Source organism: Platalea leucorodia (genome assembly GCF_965183815.1).
Source record: "Platalea leucorodia genome assembly, chromosome: 1".
In the NCBI taxonomy this organism is placed as follows: Eukaryota; Metazoa; Chordata; class Aves; order Pelecaniformes; family Threskiornithidae; genus Platalea; species Platalea leucorodia.
In genome coordinates, this window is record NC_138823.1 from 56963849 (window position 1) to 56981455 (window position 17607).

At 36.4% G+C, this 17607-nt stretch overlaps 1 protein-coding gene across 1 annotated transcript in view; it reads left to right on the forward strand.

Annotated features, from left to right (window-relative positions):
* Positions 1 to 15309, forward strand: part of VAPA (VAMP associated protein A) — a 33256-nt gene extending 17947 nt beyond the window's left edge. The window contains exons 2-6 of the mRNA XM_082316940.1: positions 617 to 769; positions 4768 to 4871; positions 6908 to 6988; positions 9902 to 10078; positions 11051 to 15309. Coding sequence (XP_082173066.1) covers positions 617 to 769; positions 4768 to 4871; positions 6908 to 6988; positions 9902 to 10078; positions 11051 to 11209 — 674 coding nt within the window. The 3' untranslated portion in view covers positions 11210 to 15309. The remainder of the gene's footprint in view (positions 1 to 616; positions 770 to 4767; positions 4872 to 6907; positions 6989 to 9901; positions 10079 to 11050) is intronic.
* Positions 15310 to 17607: the final 2298 nt, after the last annotated feature.

Below are 17607 nucleotides of genomic sequence, written 5' to 3' on the forward strand. Positions count from 1 at the left end.
TACTACATTGAATACGTAAATATGGCAACTACAGCTTCTTTTCTGTGGATCAGTTAGAGTATATGCATAAACAGAGTATCATCTCTTGCCTATTTTGAGTTTAAAAGATGAAGTTGATGTCTGTTTCTGTCAAGTCTATAGGAGCTCAGAAGCACAACAGAAGTTGAAATCTCAAGAACAGTTAGTATGTTTCAGTATCACAGTGTTTTCTTTCTTTAAACACTTGAAAGGGTTCCAAAGTATGTGTTGCATCTATTCCTAAAGAAAAATCCAGCAAAATTTACTTTTGCTTATGAACATTACCGTCTAGGTATTTAAAATGTTAAGAATGATTCGGTAAAATTAACATATGTATATATTAACCTTTTGTGCCAGCAGTTTCAGTATGTCATGCTATTTAGGAGTTATTTGTTCATTGTTGAATGTGTATTATTATAACTAAGGTGACAGAGCATGGTTTGCATATAACAGTATATGTGTCTCACAGTTGTATGATTTAACATGCTTTTAGAAGTTTGTTGCCATCAAGTTATATTTTGAGAGTAATTTGTACTGTATAAACAGGTTTCTTTTCCAGAGATAAATGCATATTTAAAAAGAACAACCCTTTTTTCAGGTCCCTTTACAGATGTAGTAACTACAAATCTTAAACTACGAAATCCATCAGATAGAAAAGTATGCTTCAAAGTGAAGACCACAGCGCCTCGTCGATACTGTGTGAGGCCGAACAGTGGAATTATTGACCCAGGATCGTCTGTAATTGTTTCAGGTAAAAACAAATATATGCAGTTGTAGGTTATGTGTTTTTAGGCCTTTCATGAAGTTGTCTAATGCTTGATCTTAGAGGCTGTTTGAAGTATGTAAACTTTTTAAAAATATTTTTTTAAAATAAAACTGTTCCCCTTCATTAGTGCAATGTCAACTTGATGTAGAGCTGCAGTGATACATGAAAAATCCTCCGTACAGAAATACTTGCCATTTGTCACATTTATCTGCAGTTCTCTGAAAGGAGGAAAAGAAAATTGGAAATGGGCAGTGACATTAACAGTACCTTTCCTTCAGACTACTGTATTCATGCTTATATCTTGAAGTAGGGCATTGCTTGGCTGCTCTGATGTGTTTAAAGTTTAACATTTGACAGTTCATTGCATTTAAAAAAAACATTCATTCACAATTGTAGACTTAGTTGTTTTGACCATAGTATTGCTCCCTGAACTCTATTGTTTCGTAATTCTTCCGTTTATCACAGTAGTATATGTTAAGTGGCAATCATTAAATTGCTTTTAAAAAATTGTATTTTCTGTTATTTTAGGTAAGTGGAGCAGTTTGTAGCCCTTAAATTTGAAAAAAAAAACTAGTACGTTTCACTATAGAGACACACTCTCCTTATTCTGTTTTTGTTTTTTGACTGAGGGGATTAAAAAAAGAATCCTCACTTTTCAGCAGAGTGTGAGCCCTGAAGCCAGACAATATTTTCTTTTTTTGCATGAAACTCCATGTAGGTTTGGCTTACATACTTCGTTCTGACAATCTGCAGAATTTTGATAGCTGGATAATATAATGGTCTAATCCTATACTGGACTGTACAATGTCAAAAAGACCAGGTGTTAGTAGTCGTGGGAGTAGACATTCTCAAGAAAATGGGAAAAGACTAGGTATCAGTCTTCTGATTTGGTAAAAGATTTTTGTAGGTCATTCTCCTAATTATTTTGAGGTAGGAATCTCCAGAATAAAGGGGATTCTCAAACCTGTAGCTGCAAGAGGTGAGAAACTATTTCTCCGGACCTACCGTATTTCCCAACTTTGAGAGAGGGGAATCCCCTTTTTATAGGCTATGGTCTTACAGGTTGTAGAGATCACAGGCAATACAGGTGTGAGCTCCTAGATCTCCTAAGTCTAGAAAGCTGATTTTTGTAGAACCCTTGGAGAGCTGTAGCAAAGCAAAGGGGAAACATGGAGCAATCCTCAGAGCTTTTCAGATTCATATCGTTATACCCTTTGGGAAGTTTAAAAGAAGCTGGAGAACTAGCTTCAGGTGATGTGTTCAAATGTTGCAAGGAATAACTCAGGAAAACTCTATGATTGATTAAAACCTTAGAGTAACTCCTTGTAGGAGAGACACCAGTTTTCTAATCTAGTATGATTGTAGAATGTGACTCTTTAAAACTTCAGTATTGCTTACCATGGACAGTCCAGCATCTTGTGGATGAAAGATCATTTTACTGAGAATTGGTTCAAGATTCAAGTAGTTGAAAACATACTTTATTTCTGTCTTCAACTTACAGCCATTTTGTCTTAACTATGTGTTTGATCTGGTATTGGGGATCTTTCCCGTTGGGTAGTCATACATCGCAATCAAGATATTGCTGGACTTCCTCTTCAGGGAACTGAATAGATTGAAGTATTTCATTTGCCTATTGTAAAATGTATTTTCATAGTTACAAGTCATTCTTTTAACACTTTGAATATTTCAGTTTCTTAAATGAGGCAATACTGGAGCTGTAAACAATATTTCAGCTTCAGGTTCACCAGTAAAGGGAAACAGTATCATGCTGCTCGGCTCTTCGGTTTGCATAGCAGGGAATCTTTGATATCCCTTTTTCTGTATTACTGGATTCTCATGCAGTTATTCAACTACACTGACCCGAAGATGCTTTCATGTGCAGTTGTTTAGTTATAGTGACTCCACACTGCTTTTCAGAATTAAGTTCTCTTCCCCAAAGAGTAGCTTCATCTTTTTGTTTTTAAGCATATAATTTCTTTTGGGTGACTTGGTAAGCCAAGTGCGCTGATAATTTTTCTAGTGACCCACTTTATCTCATCAATCTCTCAACTGAATGTTTTCAATGCTTACTCATCTTTAATATACTTAAAAATAGATTTCTCTCTCATTGTTGTGCAGAGAAATCACTATAGAATACTATGGGCTGAGACTCTCTGTTAAAAACTAAATGTTGAGATAGTGTTAGCTGTCTTCAGCCTGTATAATGTGTCGTGCTGATTCAGAGTCAAGCCAGTTTTTAAATTCATTGTTGGAGGTGTGATTTAACAGTTTAAGGAATTCCATGGGCATTTTGTTTATCATTCAATTGTGAATCACTAGGTAACCTTCTTCAGCCATGTTTATACATTTTTTCCAAAAATACTAATTTGGTAAGACCTATTTTTCTTTACTTTGATGCCCTAAATTAACTATTTATTGTCGTATCATGTGCTGCTTGTTGTTGATTTTTCTTTTCAGAATATAGTGTGTTACTTTCTTCCTTCACAACTTGTTTCTGTTACTTGTTACTGTTCTTCCTTCTGGTTTTCAGACCCCTTTAAGGTTTATTTTGTGGAGATAAAGCCCTCCTGTGTAGAAAACCTATGCATATTAACAAGAGGCTTGCTTTCATAACTATTTGTTGCAGTTCCCCTAGAAGTGATCTCTGGACTACTCAGGGATTCCAAGAAGACGTTGAAAACTGTGGCTTTGTATATTCGTGAGATTTTCCATGATTACTTAAAACCATGAAGAGCTTGAAGAGCATTTTGAATTTGTGGATTGTCTTTTTCTGCTCCTTTACAATTCAATCAGATTTTCAGCTGTTACTGAGTGGTCGAAAAACATAAAGTTATTTAACTAGTTATCCAAGGATTCTGCCAGGATGTGAAGAAGTCCTCTGATGATGGAAAGCTGGCTTTGCTGTCTTTCACATTCCTTCATCTGTTCCCTTGGCTTTAGGAAACCGAAGTACCGCATGCTATTCAGTAGTCTCTTCATAGAACAATTCTTAGAGATAAGTTGCTATAGCATCCATACCTGGAAGAAGCATTTAGTTTCATCAGTTATGTTTTGGACCACAGTGAGACCAATGATTAAGGAAACCTGACTTTTAAACCTTTCCAGATAGGATTGTTTGAAAGCATGTCAAATACTGCAATTCCTTTATGTGCTTTATTTGCGAAATATATCTGATTCAGATTATTCACTTATCCTTTGATTATGCTGTGTGCAACATTTCAGGAAAAAAAAAAATGAGATAACCATCCTGTAGCAAACACCTGCAACTTGTAACTAGTATTTAAGGCCTAAAGTTAGAGGGCAGTGTAATTAAATTTAGAAGTAACGTTTTGTAGGTACTAGTGAATTTGGAAAGGCCAAGTTAGTAATTTTGATGCTGTACTTAGTATTTCATAAACTAATGAATGCAGTTCAGTCTTACAATGAAGAATTTACTCTGTGTGTGAAGGGAAGCATGTTGAACTGTACATCCAATGAAGATTCAGCATTGTGGAAAATATAATTGAATTGTTGAAAACTGTAGAAGTATTGAAGTCTAGAGACTGAATTGGTTTAGAATATATGGGAAGGTTGTTCAGGGCATACAATGTATGCTCCAAGTAACTATCACAATTCTTTAACTTTGCATTCACTTAATCATAAAATGTGTTTATTCCAAAGAAAAGTCCTGTGGTGTTTGCTTGGGGTTTTTCTTGTCTGTCTTACACGATATGTGTTTTCATACTTCTATATGAAATGTCTTTTAGCTATAGTAAATTACAGAAATAATCATGTCAGCTATACCAGACTATGAAAAAACTTTTAAGATCTTTCCTCTCAGTACCTGTTGCTGCAGTGTATCTCTGCTCTATTTTCAACACTGCCTTTGCATTTTAACTTTCAGTGTCTGTTCAGTGAGAAGCAAATCTAAAGTGGATAGCATGCTTGTTACAGTGATTAGCTGAAGAATCACAGTTTTATGCTTTATTTTTTCTTTTGAACAGTAATGCTGCAGCCTTTTGACTATGACCCAAATGAGAAGAGTAAACACAAGTTTATGGTACAAACAACCTATGCGCCACCAAATATTTCAGATATGGAGGCAGTGGTAAGTAAAAACAGGGTAAAATGACTTCTATATTGTTTTTTTTAAAATTCATGCTTCAGTGTAAAGGAATCATGTTTTTGCAATTTATTTTTAGAGAAGAATTGGGTTTTCTATGAACAAGTATGATTTCCATACATGATTCAGGGTTTTTAATATTAAACACAAGCTCAGTTCTTAGAACTCGCCTAGTGAACTGATTGAATGGAAATAGTAGTGAATCTAAGGTAAAGTCAGTTCAGTGTCAAAATATGGGCACATTGTACCTTATATGCAGCTAATCTGAAGGGCATAATTGGGTTGTATTTGAAGGAATCAAGAGTATATTTAAACAACAAGCCTGAAGCTGTATGAAATGAGTGCATTTGGTCTGAAAAGTGTTTAAGTGAAATGTTGAATGGGATTATAATGAATTAAAACATTTGGAAGACTAAGATATGTCTCTCTACAAGATACCAGGTGGCTAAACACAGCACAAATGATTGATTTATTTTCTGTTTTAATAGAACATGTTGTAGATTCAGTTCTTAGACAGGATTGGTCTGATGAAAGATCCAGAAAGAAGATATTTAGGTTTGTGCTTGTTAGTTCAGAAGTAAGGACACCTGTTTCTGACATTACAAGCTGGCAGCAATGGGAAGGAAGCCTTCAGTTGTCAGAACATGCCCTTTAGGGTGTACGTGGACTCCCGTAAACGTGTATATTAAGGTGGAGAGGAATGATGCACAGGCTTCTGTCTTTAGAGACTGTTTTAAGGAATGCCTGTGTTTACACAGGTAACTTCAATGCTCACTCAAGGCAGAGGAGGAGAGGGGAAACAAAGGATAAAATGAGGTTTTATAAATCACTGAAATCCACTAGACCCCTGCAGGTTTAGGCTCTGTCCTCTTATATGAAGGCAAAGGCTACTGTGGCATCACTCTTCACTGGAAACAGTGGAAAACCTTTTAGATTTTGCTAAGCTTTTGAGACGTGGCTAGAAAGTTAACATCTTTTTTCCTTGTTGGTCTGGTTTACCTTTTCTTAATATGCTCTGATAGCTCTTGGTTATGTGTGGTAAGTGAAGCATAACTATTTGGAGAGGATGTAAAAATCCACTTTAGAAATACATTTCAAATAACTGCTTTGTCAGTGTGTTCAAGTATAGAATACTGAGAAACAGATCTTGCAGAAAATTGGTAATTGTAGTTATATGTTACTGTACAACTAATGCCACTGAAAAAAGAACAAAAAAAAAAGGGAAGTATGTTATGAAAAGCCTGGATATTCTAGTCTGTAAGACCTGCAATTCTAAGATAAATTCAGCAGACCTATTGCTGGAAAAATGGCTGCAGACTTCAGATCAGTCTCTGAGCCTAAAGATTTAAGGCAACTGCATGAAGTGTATGCTTTGAAAGTTAATTGTCAGTTGAGCAGAGAGATTCCAGCATATTTCACAATTATTTAAATATATTGATAACCATTAGAATCTAAAATGTTTTTTCTAAACAGCTTTGAAAAATTCTCTAGGCCCAAATTGTAATGTATTATGCAGTAAAAGGAGGAAGTGGTTAAAAATCTAAAATATGAAGAACTAAAGAAATTTACTCTGGAACTAAATGTAGAGTCACTAAAAGGTGTCTTTCAATCTTTTGTTTAAAATTGGTGCTTCTAAGGTGGGACATAAGGAGTACACGTACCAAGGAGTGATAGGGCTAGAACTTTGTTCTTAAACTGACTCAGATGGTACTTGTTCCTCAGTGTGGTAAAGGAACCTCTGTATTGTCCCTTCCCTATCCCCTACAAACCTCTGGGTCTATCCTTGCGTTCAATTTACTCATTTCCATTTCCAGACTGAATTAACCATTTCTAGCTTTCATTACTTCACAGTAGTCAAAGTGAATAAAAAAACAATGTTCAGAAGCAAGTCTGAAAATTGCAGCTAGATTAAGGACAGTATTCAGCTATATAGGAGGCAGGTACTAAGAGCAAGCTTATGAACTGTTCAGATGTTTGCATGAGTCTGGCATGTTAAGTAACTATATTAATTGTTGTCTTAGTGGAAAGAAGCAAAACCTGATGAGTTAATGGACTCCAAATTGAGATGTGTGTTTGAAATGCCCAACGAAAATGATAAATTGGTAAGTAAGAAGAGAGTAAGAAACTGTCATACACTGACTGGTAGGTTCTCACAGAAATTTGTTTTGAATTTTTTTAAACCTATTCAATTTGTTAATTAAATAGATTATAGGAATTTGCACTAAATTAGACAGGAGTGTTCAATGTATAAGTTTTCAAGGATTCATAGAATCGTAGAACAGCCCAGGTTGAAAGGGAGCTTGAAATACCATCTGGTCCAACCTTTTGTCACAAAGGGAGCACCCTGTCCAACTGCATCTTAAAAACCTCCAGCAATGGAGACTAGTGCCAAAAATTATCCTTTCATTATTTTTATTATTGATTTGCTTTAGCATTTTATTGCTGTCAGATAAAAAAATCTTCAATACTGCATACAGTGAAAAGTGAATTGCATCATTTGCTTTTTAAAGTATTACATGCTTTTCAGTTTTAAAAATTCTGTTTCTAATTCAGCTGAATTAGAAAAGGAAGTACTGATTAGAAATTAATGCATGCTTTGGGAATCCTAAATGCATTTTTGAAGGTAGTGGTGAAGACAGATAATCAGACCAAAAAAAAAAAAAAAAAATCACATTACCTCTTTCATGCTCTTGCCTTCAGACAAAATCTATTCCAATTGTATAGGAGATGACAATTTCATTGTATATAGACTAAAGATGTCTGGTTTGTGTTGCCTGATATTTGGAATAATAGTTCACTGTCAATTACCTGAAAGTTTTGCAGAATATGACTAAATTCTTATGCATTAACTTTTTTTTTTTTTTTACCCTCATACTTGAAATTCTGATTTATGGAATCTTAATACTGTATATTCTGGGGTGTTTGGGTTTTTTGGGGGTTTGTTTGGGGTTTTTTTGGTGCTGCTTTTATTATTGTGAATTAGAGTGCTAAGGTGGGATTTCTGTAAACAACCTTATTAACTTTATGGCCTTGACTTTTCTTTTTAGTACTGTCCAGTTTTTACAGTAGTCTGTAAGACATGTTGGGGCAAAGTAGCATGAATCCATGCATGTAAAAAACATCTCATTATTTACATGCATAAAGGGTCTCAGTGAAGGCTGCTAGCTGGCCAGTAGCTGTCTTTGCAACCATTCTTTTAATACATTTATTGGAGTATAATGTAATGATATTTTTCAGATGCAATGTCAGTATAATGTTTTTGGTGGTTTTGTTTTGTGGTTTTTGTTGTATTGTTTTATTTTAGTGAAGGATAATTTATGAGATGCAGCCTTTTTTTATTCAGGTGTAGGCCACCTAAGTGTGTGTTAAATGCTAAAACTGTAAAGGTTAAGCATTTATTATCAAAGCACTTAGTTGACTACTTTCTGTGTTTTTCACCTTCTTATTGAATTACATCTTAGATATTAGAAAAGTTGTCTTTAATTTTATAAAGTGTATAATGCAGTGAGAGAAATGTAGTGGACTATACAAAACTACCTCCTTTTGTACTTTCTTTAATGTGATATCTTCATGGTATTGACTGTATATAACATTTGTATTTTTCTGAGTAGTAGCATAGGGTTGCAAAACCCTGCTGTAGCAGTTGATTTAGTCAGTCCCTTAAACCTGGCAATGGGAAATCTGCCAGGTCCTGAGGGTAAGCCTCACCTGCCACCTCAGGATATACCTACACCAGGACACAAGTATTTCACTCCAGTCAGCAACAACTTTCTTCAGACGCCTACTAGTCATAGCCAGAAGATTGACATGAAGAAACCGGTCAGTGAGGTCAAACAGCAGAAGGAGGTTTGTTCCAGGGAGATAAATCTTAGGTCTCTAGTGAAGTTTCAGTGCTACTAATGGAATTCAGTTCAGCTAGCAAACCAATTAAAAAAGCAACAGATCCCGATCTGCTTACTCGTGATATAAGTATGTTGGTCTTTTTAAATCCAGTTAGGAGTACTTGTGTGGAGTAGCAGGATCTGGCTCCTAGGCTATCTATGGCTGCATTTCAAAAAGTGTAAAATGAAAGTAGATGCTGTAGACCAAATAACTACTACTTGCATAGGAACTAAAGAAGTTCTTGCATCTTTTTTTTAGTTGCTTTATTATTACATAGATGTGTTTACCTTTTAATAGGTTTTTTGTTGTATTTAGTACTTGCCTTGGGCTACTTTTGTTATGAAAGATGCAGTACGGTGGTAGTCTAAATGACATAGCTGTGTAGCCAAGCAAGTAGGAATACAGAAGCCTGAATCTGAATTTGAGGTGTTTCTGAGTGAATTGCCATATGAACGCTGTGTTTTTACACACGGTAACCTGGGCTGTACAGTTGAATCCATTGTATTATTAATGTGTACTAAAGATCATTGTATATTTTGGGCAGAGCTGTGGGAAACTAATTCTAAACATTATTTTTGGCTTTTTCACAGCTTTTTATGTAAGTTTTCACTTGTATTCAAAATTAGTAATGTGTATTTCAGAGATGCTGTGAGACTTAAATTCTGTGTTTGTACAATACTTTATTTTCCTTCAGTAAGAGGTGCTATAAGTACAAAATATTAGTGCTATACATACTTCATATTAGTTTGTGGCACAACCTGTTTTCTTTTTACTTTGTTTTGTTTCTTACTATTGCAGGATTACTTTCTTCCTTTTATTTTTCCTCTCAAGTTTGAATACTGTTTGGTGTATTTTATGCCATCTTTTGGATGCCTGCTGGGTCAGTGTTAAGCAGCTACAGTATTAATTTTTGTCTCAGTAGCATGTAGTACCAAATGTAAACAGTGCAATCTTCTCTTGCTTTTTAATATTTGAGCTAACCAGAATTGAACTGATAACAGAAGTCTTTGTTCAGATTACTGTAAATATAAACTTCATTGAACTATATTAGTAGCTGGATTGTTTCAATTTTAAGCTGTGGATGGTTTTTCTCTAGGTAAGTAAAATTCTCAAGTCATTCTTAATATTTGTAGAATGATATAGATGCAAGCAAACCCACTCCAGTACTGAATACATCTAAGCAGGATGGACCGATGCCAAAACCACATAGTGTTTCACTTAATGATACTGAAACAAGGAAGCTAGTGGAGGAGTGCAAAAGACTTCAAGCAGAGATTATGAAGCTGACAGATGAAAATCGGCACCTGAGAGTAAGTTCTACTTCCATGTTTATATTGAAGTGGCTTCCCTCTTCTTGATTGAAAGGTCTGGTTTGTAATTAGGCCAATAGATGTGTATTCCAGAAAGTAGATACAACTGTTAGAATGTCAAGATTGATTTGTAATACAATTTTACTGTCCTGTATATACTGTATATTTTGAACTTCTCAGTGACTGAGACTTCGATTGTCATGTATGAGATACTGAAGCTACGTAATTTTATTCTTAAATGAAATGGTCCTGTTTAAGGTGGTCTTATTACTTTAAGTCTAAATCAGAGATACCGAATTAGTACCTTTTAATAAAAGTGCATTATTATTCATTAAGAATGAGTAAATGAGATCCAAAGTGGTAACATCCTGTATCACAGATTGCTAGTGAACAAGAACCAATTGTTTGGCCAGAGGAGGTAAGCAAACACTATTTTCCAGCACCTTTATGTAAAGATGCTATTTCAGTAACCTGTAACTAGCTAATACGTGTCTTTATGTGACTTTTTTATATATTTGCTTTTGGGTATCTGACAATTTCATTGGCCATGGTAGCCTTTTAAAGAACCATACAATAATGATGTTGCCACACTTGTAATTCTGATGACATTGGAACATTTGGAGAAACACTACACAAAGCAGATGTTTCTCCTTGACAATAAGGAATTACTGCTATTTAATTCTGACACATAGTAAGTAAAAGCAGGATTCTTCATTGTGCCTAGCAAGAATTTCAGAATCTTTCTTAACCAGAGCATGGAGAGGGAGCAGTGGATTACCTGTCCTTATTTGAAATCTTATGGTTTGCTATGTTCATATTTTGGATTTTGGTGTGGTGTAATGTTGTGTTTTTTTTTTTTTTTAGCTTTATTTAAATGCTCACCAGTAAATTTGGCCTTTGAGTTCAGTTTTTACAATTGTAGAGAAGATGTGTTCATAAATTTTTTTCCATCTGTGTGTTTCTCCCCCTCAGGATGAAGGCTTGAGGCTCAGAAAGGTAGCGCACTCGGATAAATCTGGATCACCCACAGCTTTGGCCCTCAGAGATAATGGCTCTAATTCTCTTCCTTCACTTCTTGTTGTAATTGCAGCCATTTTCATTGGATTCTTTCTAGGGAAGTTCATCTTGTAGAAGGGATGAGTGAGAGAAGCATGCAAAATGCAGCTTCCTTTTTTTTTTTTTTTTTTTTTTCTTTTTTTTTCTTTTTGGCCAGAAAAAGATTTGTTTACCTACCACTTCATTGGTAGTATGGCCCACGTGGCAGTTTTTGTGTACAGCATCATAACAGGCTTTGCCTTTAATGATCTCGCACGGTTAGAAAACACAATCTGAAAAGACAAACTGTTCGGCTACTGGACAAAATTGTACATTAAGTCATCAATAGCAGGTGTCAATTGCACAGTCAGTCCTTTATGAAAATTCATAAATAAAGAATTGTTCTTTCTTTCTGTGGTTTTAATAAGAATTCAAAAATTGTTCAGAGTCTTGTAAATGTTATTTTAATAATCCTTTAAAATTTTATCTGTTGCTGTTACCTCTTGAAAAATGATTTATTAGATTGCTAATCCCACTCATTCAGGAATATGACAAGAGGTATTCTGGGGGAAATGGTGCCTCTTACTGTGTAAATTTTCTCCTTACCTTACTTTGCTGATATCATGGCAGAATTTCTTTCTTATCCCTTGTGAGGCATTGTTGAGAGTTCTTCATCCTTACAATCCTGTCCCATAATATTTAACATTACAAAAGAAATAAAATTGTTAACAGATTTTTCTGCTGGGTAGCCTGTTTGTGTGTGTCGTACTTTTAGAAGGGATTCCTAACAAGTTCATTGTTCATGGTAATTTGCTACTTGTAACAAATGGCTATTTTGAAGTTTATTTGCTTACGTCTCTGGCTTAGACTGTTGTAATTGAAGCTTGGGGGAAAAAAAAGCTTTCCATTCCATTTGTTTAAAAAAAAAATGAACTGTTTTCTGGCTGCTTTCAGCTACAGAGAGAGGATGGTTATCAAACTTGTTTTGGGACAGAATAATTTGGATATCCAGCAGGTACAAATACCAGACATGAATGTTTTCAATATATTAACAATTTGCTTGGATTGTGCGGGAGTGTAATCATCAACCTTCTGTTCCATCTTTGGATCTTCTGGGTGTCTTCCAGGAGTCAGCATTATACTTTGATTTCATAAGGGTACTTAATTCACATATACTAACTTACTCAGTTTGTAATACTGTTTTAGCAGATATTCAAACCTGCAATTTGAATGATTCAGACACCCATAGTGAATTCCACGATGCAGAAGAGTTGATATTTGCTGAGTGAGCCTCAGTTGCTTGCCTTTTGAAAATGAAAATCATTTTTATGCAACCTTGGCAGATCTACCTGTGTTAACCATGTATAGCTAAGTTTTAAAGAATGCATTTTTTTGGGGGTCTGAAATGCTTCCCTGCACTTAATCTTATGTCTTGCCTCATCTCTGAATATGTCATAAAAACAAACAGTAGTATTGGAACAAAATATTATCTGTACTTCTGACTAAACGTAATCCAATACAGGGAATTACTTGTAAACTGAAATATTGCAGAAGGAATATACTCCTGTAAGCAAAATTGTGTATGTTCTTGGACAGCTTGACTTGATGTGGTGCAGCTAAGTGTGTTAGACCTTGGTATATGCACACCGTACATAGCTGAGAAAAATGTTCTGGAGAAGATGTATGTTATCTTGGTTGCCTTTGATTTCTAGTGTGGTTTTTTTTTTTTTTAAGAAAACTATAATTACATCATGTTCTGTCATTGCTCTCTGTGATAAACTTTTTTATAAAATCTTGCATATGTGCAAGGAAGATGATGAAGAAAATGCAAATACTGCTTATCTTTTCACTTAAGCATGCAAGCACAGATGTTTCCAATTACTTGTTCCAGTGTCTGCATTCAAGTCTCCTTCCATCCCAGTGACTGGACAAACTATGTTAAGGTCTTGATTATTTTGGTTCCTCTGGTTCAGAATGGTGTAATTCTCCCGATTTTTTTTTTTCTTTTTTTTTTTTCTCCCCTCTTACAGAACATTGCTGCATCAAACTTTCATAGCCTGTTCCAAACTGATTACATGGAAAATAACGAAAGCAATAGTGTGCAGGATGTAGTTTGCTTCAGGCAGAGCAGTCATTCCTGCATTGAAGGAAGGGGAAAAAGAAAAATCCTTTGGAAGATCTTAAAATGTTTACAGCATAGTGTATGGAGGCTTTCAAGGGTAGCTAGCACTTTTGGGACTCGAGAGCAGAAAAAGGAGTCATTGCTTAATGCAGCTGACTTGGTTTTGATGTCTGGCAGCAAAAATAATGTAAAAAATACCGATAAAATCAGATTGAAATAACTTTTTTCAGAATTAACAAAACAGGTGGTGGTAAAACTTGGTCATGGTTTAAGTAATGTCTTCAAAGTGAAAGCGTGCAGCGGTCTCATAACCAGTGTACTTACTAATGGTATAAGGAGACTGTCTTGGTTTCCAGTAATCCCTTCATAGCTGTATATAAAATGTAATGCTAAAACTATTTTGCTCTCAGGAGTCACTTTGGATGAGATCAACTGTATTCAGTGAATTATGTAATATGGATTAAATTGTTTGTCTTTGTTCCTGAAATGGTTAGAACTTCTTGCTTTGTCTGCCTGCTTACTTGTGTATGTAAGCATGGGGAAATACAGTCTCTCCACTGCTCCTAGTGACATGATCAGACAATAATGCCGATAAAGTCACGTGAGGCTAAATGCGTAACTTCAGTTAAATGTGCATTGCAGGCTGCTCTTCTGATTTCTCAAAAGGGCAAGATGGAACACGTATACGGTATCAAAGTAGTATTTTGAAGTTTTTATGAATATAGCACTTTAAAAAAGGGTAGTATGATGGTTCGGGGGGTGGGAGCCTATTTAAATAGAAGATATAGCTTCTGTAGTAATTCTGGGCACTAAATTTAAGCCACTTTAAAAAAAAATATATATATATATGTAAGAAGTTCATTTAAGAAAAAGTTATTTGTATCAATGCACAAGTTTATTTGTGCACTTCCACTCATTCTCTAAAAGCTGTTGACAAACACTATTGCCCAGGCTTGCATGTTTCTGCTGCTATGATTTGAAGCCAATTTACATATAAGAAGCAACCAAACACTAGCTTGAAACTTCATTATCCTCTTGGGAGGAGAGGGTGGAGGGAGGAGGTGGAAGGTGACATTTTGCCAAAGGGGAAAAGACAAAGTCAATAAGTAAAACCTATCTTTCAGGCCTTCTTCAAAGATATTAAAAGTTGAAGTGTTAATAAACCATTAAAAATGTAGTAGCGTCCTTTTTATTTTGGAACTTCTCCCTGACTATGTACATTCTGTAGACTGCTGATAGCGAACAGATGTATCTAGTCCACCTCGCAGGCGGTGTAACTGCCCTGCTTCTAGGTACTGCAAGTAAATAGCATGAAGCTGGCGTGGATGAAGATTCAGTGGTGGAGTGAAGAGCAGGTGCCTGAACCCAGGCAACGCTGAGGATGCTGATGGTTTGTCAGATTTATAACAGTCGTCATGACAAAGAGTTTTTGCTCTTTGGGGTCCCTAGGCATTTATGCTTGAACTGACTTGCCAGGGCAGACACTTGCTTCCGTCTGTGGCAAAAGATGGAATGAGAGCTACACAGTTACAGAGCAACTCTAATAAACATTTGCTATAATATTGAAATGCCCTGCTCTTCATGTTTACAGGTGGGATGAAATTCTGTAGCTCATCCTTTTAGCCATGTTGCTGTGAAGGTAACAGTTCACCGCTTTGCTTTCGACACTGGTTCCTGGTGAATGAATGGCTTTGCGGGGTGCGTCCTGGAAGGCGCATCTGTTGTGTAGCACTGACGGCTGCTGCCAGGGAGGCTCTGTCTCTGCTGATCTTGAGCTTCTGTGGCAGCTTTAGTCTGGTGGCACACTTTAATGCTGGACAAGAGGGGAGGTTAAATACAGTTTTCACAAGGGTTTGAGCTCCTGTAGGAAGGACTGAAACTGATGACCATTAAATGAGACCGATTTCATTATTTCCTGTCTGAACTTCTTTTCCAGGGACATTCAAATAATGTAACCACGTATATGATTGAAGTTGGTCTGTTGTGGTTTTCTTTTTGAATGCAGGTTGCGTGTGTTTTAAGAAAAATTCCTGATTCTGACAGGGCTACGTAAGCAGAGGCAGTGATGGTGGTGTCACCTTTATTTATTTGGCCTCTAGGTGACAAATAGCTACGTAGACATGAGATCTTGCGCAAAGGCAAAGCAATTGATTCTTTTATCTGGCTTTCTCGTTACTCCTAGATGGTAAGGTCAGTGCCTCTTCTTCTTTTCCTGGGACAAGGGTTTATGTGTTTGCATGGTGAACTGGATCTAGGAACTGATTTGGATGAAATATAATTTGTAGGAGATGAAAGATTTTGTTTTAACTAAATAGTGGTATAACCATCTCCAGCCACATTAAAGTGCCTTTTTATTTAAAGCTTGGTACCGGTTTATGTAATGCTGATAACACTGACAGCAGGGTATTGAATCCCTGTTTATACAGTAGCTGCTTCTGTTGCTGGCAGTTGTGGAATGCTGCTCTTCTCCTCTCTCTTCTTTAGAAAAGATTTAGAGGGTGTTACGGTATCCAGGCGCAGAGGCGTAAGACAGACAGCTATTATTACAGCTAAGCAGTCTGAGCTCAGACACTTGAAATAAATGAAAAATTAATTGAAAGGTGACTGAAATAGTTATTAATTCTTACCATTTAAACTTGTGTATAATAAAAAAGCATTGTGAGTGTTTTTTGGTTTGGTTAAGTTAGTCTGCTTATCATCCAAGTTCTGGGAAAAAAAAAAATTGCTATAGTCTGAGAATAATTATTTCAAAATGTTCTTGAAAGTTCTACTGCATTTCTACTAATGCTGGTGCAGGTTCATGTGCATAGGTGAATTCAGAGAGATTGTCACAGGTGATCAGCATCTAGGCTGTTCTTGGAGTTGGTAGTAATTAAATAGCAATCTTTGTGAGTGTCTCAGTCTGCCTTGTAAGGATGGCCTATCCCAGCTTCAGAGATGGGGAAATGGAGGCACAAGTGTTGGGACAAATGATTGGGAAGGGATGGTTTAGGCACAGCCCCTGTTCTTTAGCACACGCTCCGTCCTGTTTCTCCTCAAGCCTTCCTTGAGCCTTGTTCCAGTCTTTTTTTTTTTTGGTTGGGTTTCCAAAATGCTGCTTCATGTGGCTTCCAAATTTTTCAGAGGCTTTTAAAACACCTTCCTAAAGACAGCTGTTGCCTTGTCTGTTCCTGAAGCAGTGTGAAACAGGCAGAAAATGTGGCTGTTAGAGAGGTGTTCAATGGTGGATTGTGCTCACTGGGATTATAATGCCTGACCTCTGCTAAAGATAGTAGGGGCGGGGGAATGGTAAATATTTGGGCATGTTGTGTTTGTAGTCTTACAACATAAAAGTGTGTCTGTTTAGCAAAAAATTTTTTGTGGAGCCAGTGCTGTTTGTACTTTTCAAGTAAAAGAAAACAAACATTCGAAACAACTACCCCTTAATGATGGTATACATTACCCATGGGAGTGGCAAAATTTTTTTCCATTGCTACTTTGACAGTCCAAATACAGATGATAGACAGCTATGTTCTGATTTTTGGAGGCACTTCTTCAGAAGAGCCAAGGATGACTTTTTTAAAACCTAAACATGTGTTTTGACTCCTGCACAGGTGCTCCAGCAATAGTAGAGGTTAAATCCACTGATGTGTTTTCACTCAAAATTAGTAAACACTTTGCTGTTATTACCGCTTTTCAGACTGCAGTACACCTCTGCGCTGGTATGAGGGCTGGTTTGAGGAATATTAATAATGAGAATCTAGTAATTATCTTAATTATAAAGATTGTGCCCTGTTTCTTATTGGTTGAGAGGCATTGCTTTAAATCATTATGTAGGACAGCCTAGTTTATAGAACCGTGTTTTGGAAAGGCTTAGGAGGAAAGTCCACGGAAAACAAAACTTGAACCCTGGGTCAAAGAGAGAGAGAGCCCTCTAGAGCCGTAATCGGAGGTACTAAAGAATGCAGCTTTGATAATGAAGTGAGTTGTTCATAGAAGGTGGAAGCTCATGCAGTGGCTAATTTTCCTTGATTGCCTTAGTCACCTTGGGTTAGTTTAAAATTTTGGAATGATAAATGAGAGACACCTGTCCCACACTCACATGGGAACTGGAGAGCAGTTGGTATCAAGTGAAGAAAAAGGGAGTATGGTAGGAAGAGGCGGTCATGGCACTTGGTGACATGGTTTAGTGGTGGACTTGGCAGTGTTAGGTTAGTGGTTGGACTTGATGATCTTAAGGGTCTTTCTCAACCAACCTAAAAGATTCTATGAGAGGAGCGATTCTATGCTTCAGAAGTGGTTTTGTTGATGGCTGTGTCTTCCCAGGACGGCTGGGCTGTTAGGTCTGTAGGTGCTGCCTTCTCCCCAGACATATGCTGGAAACTGCTGTGGC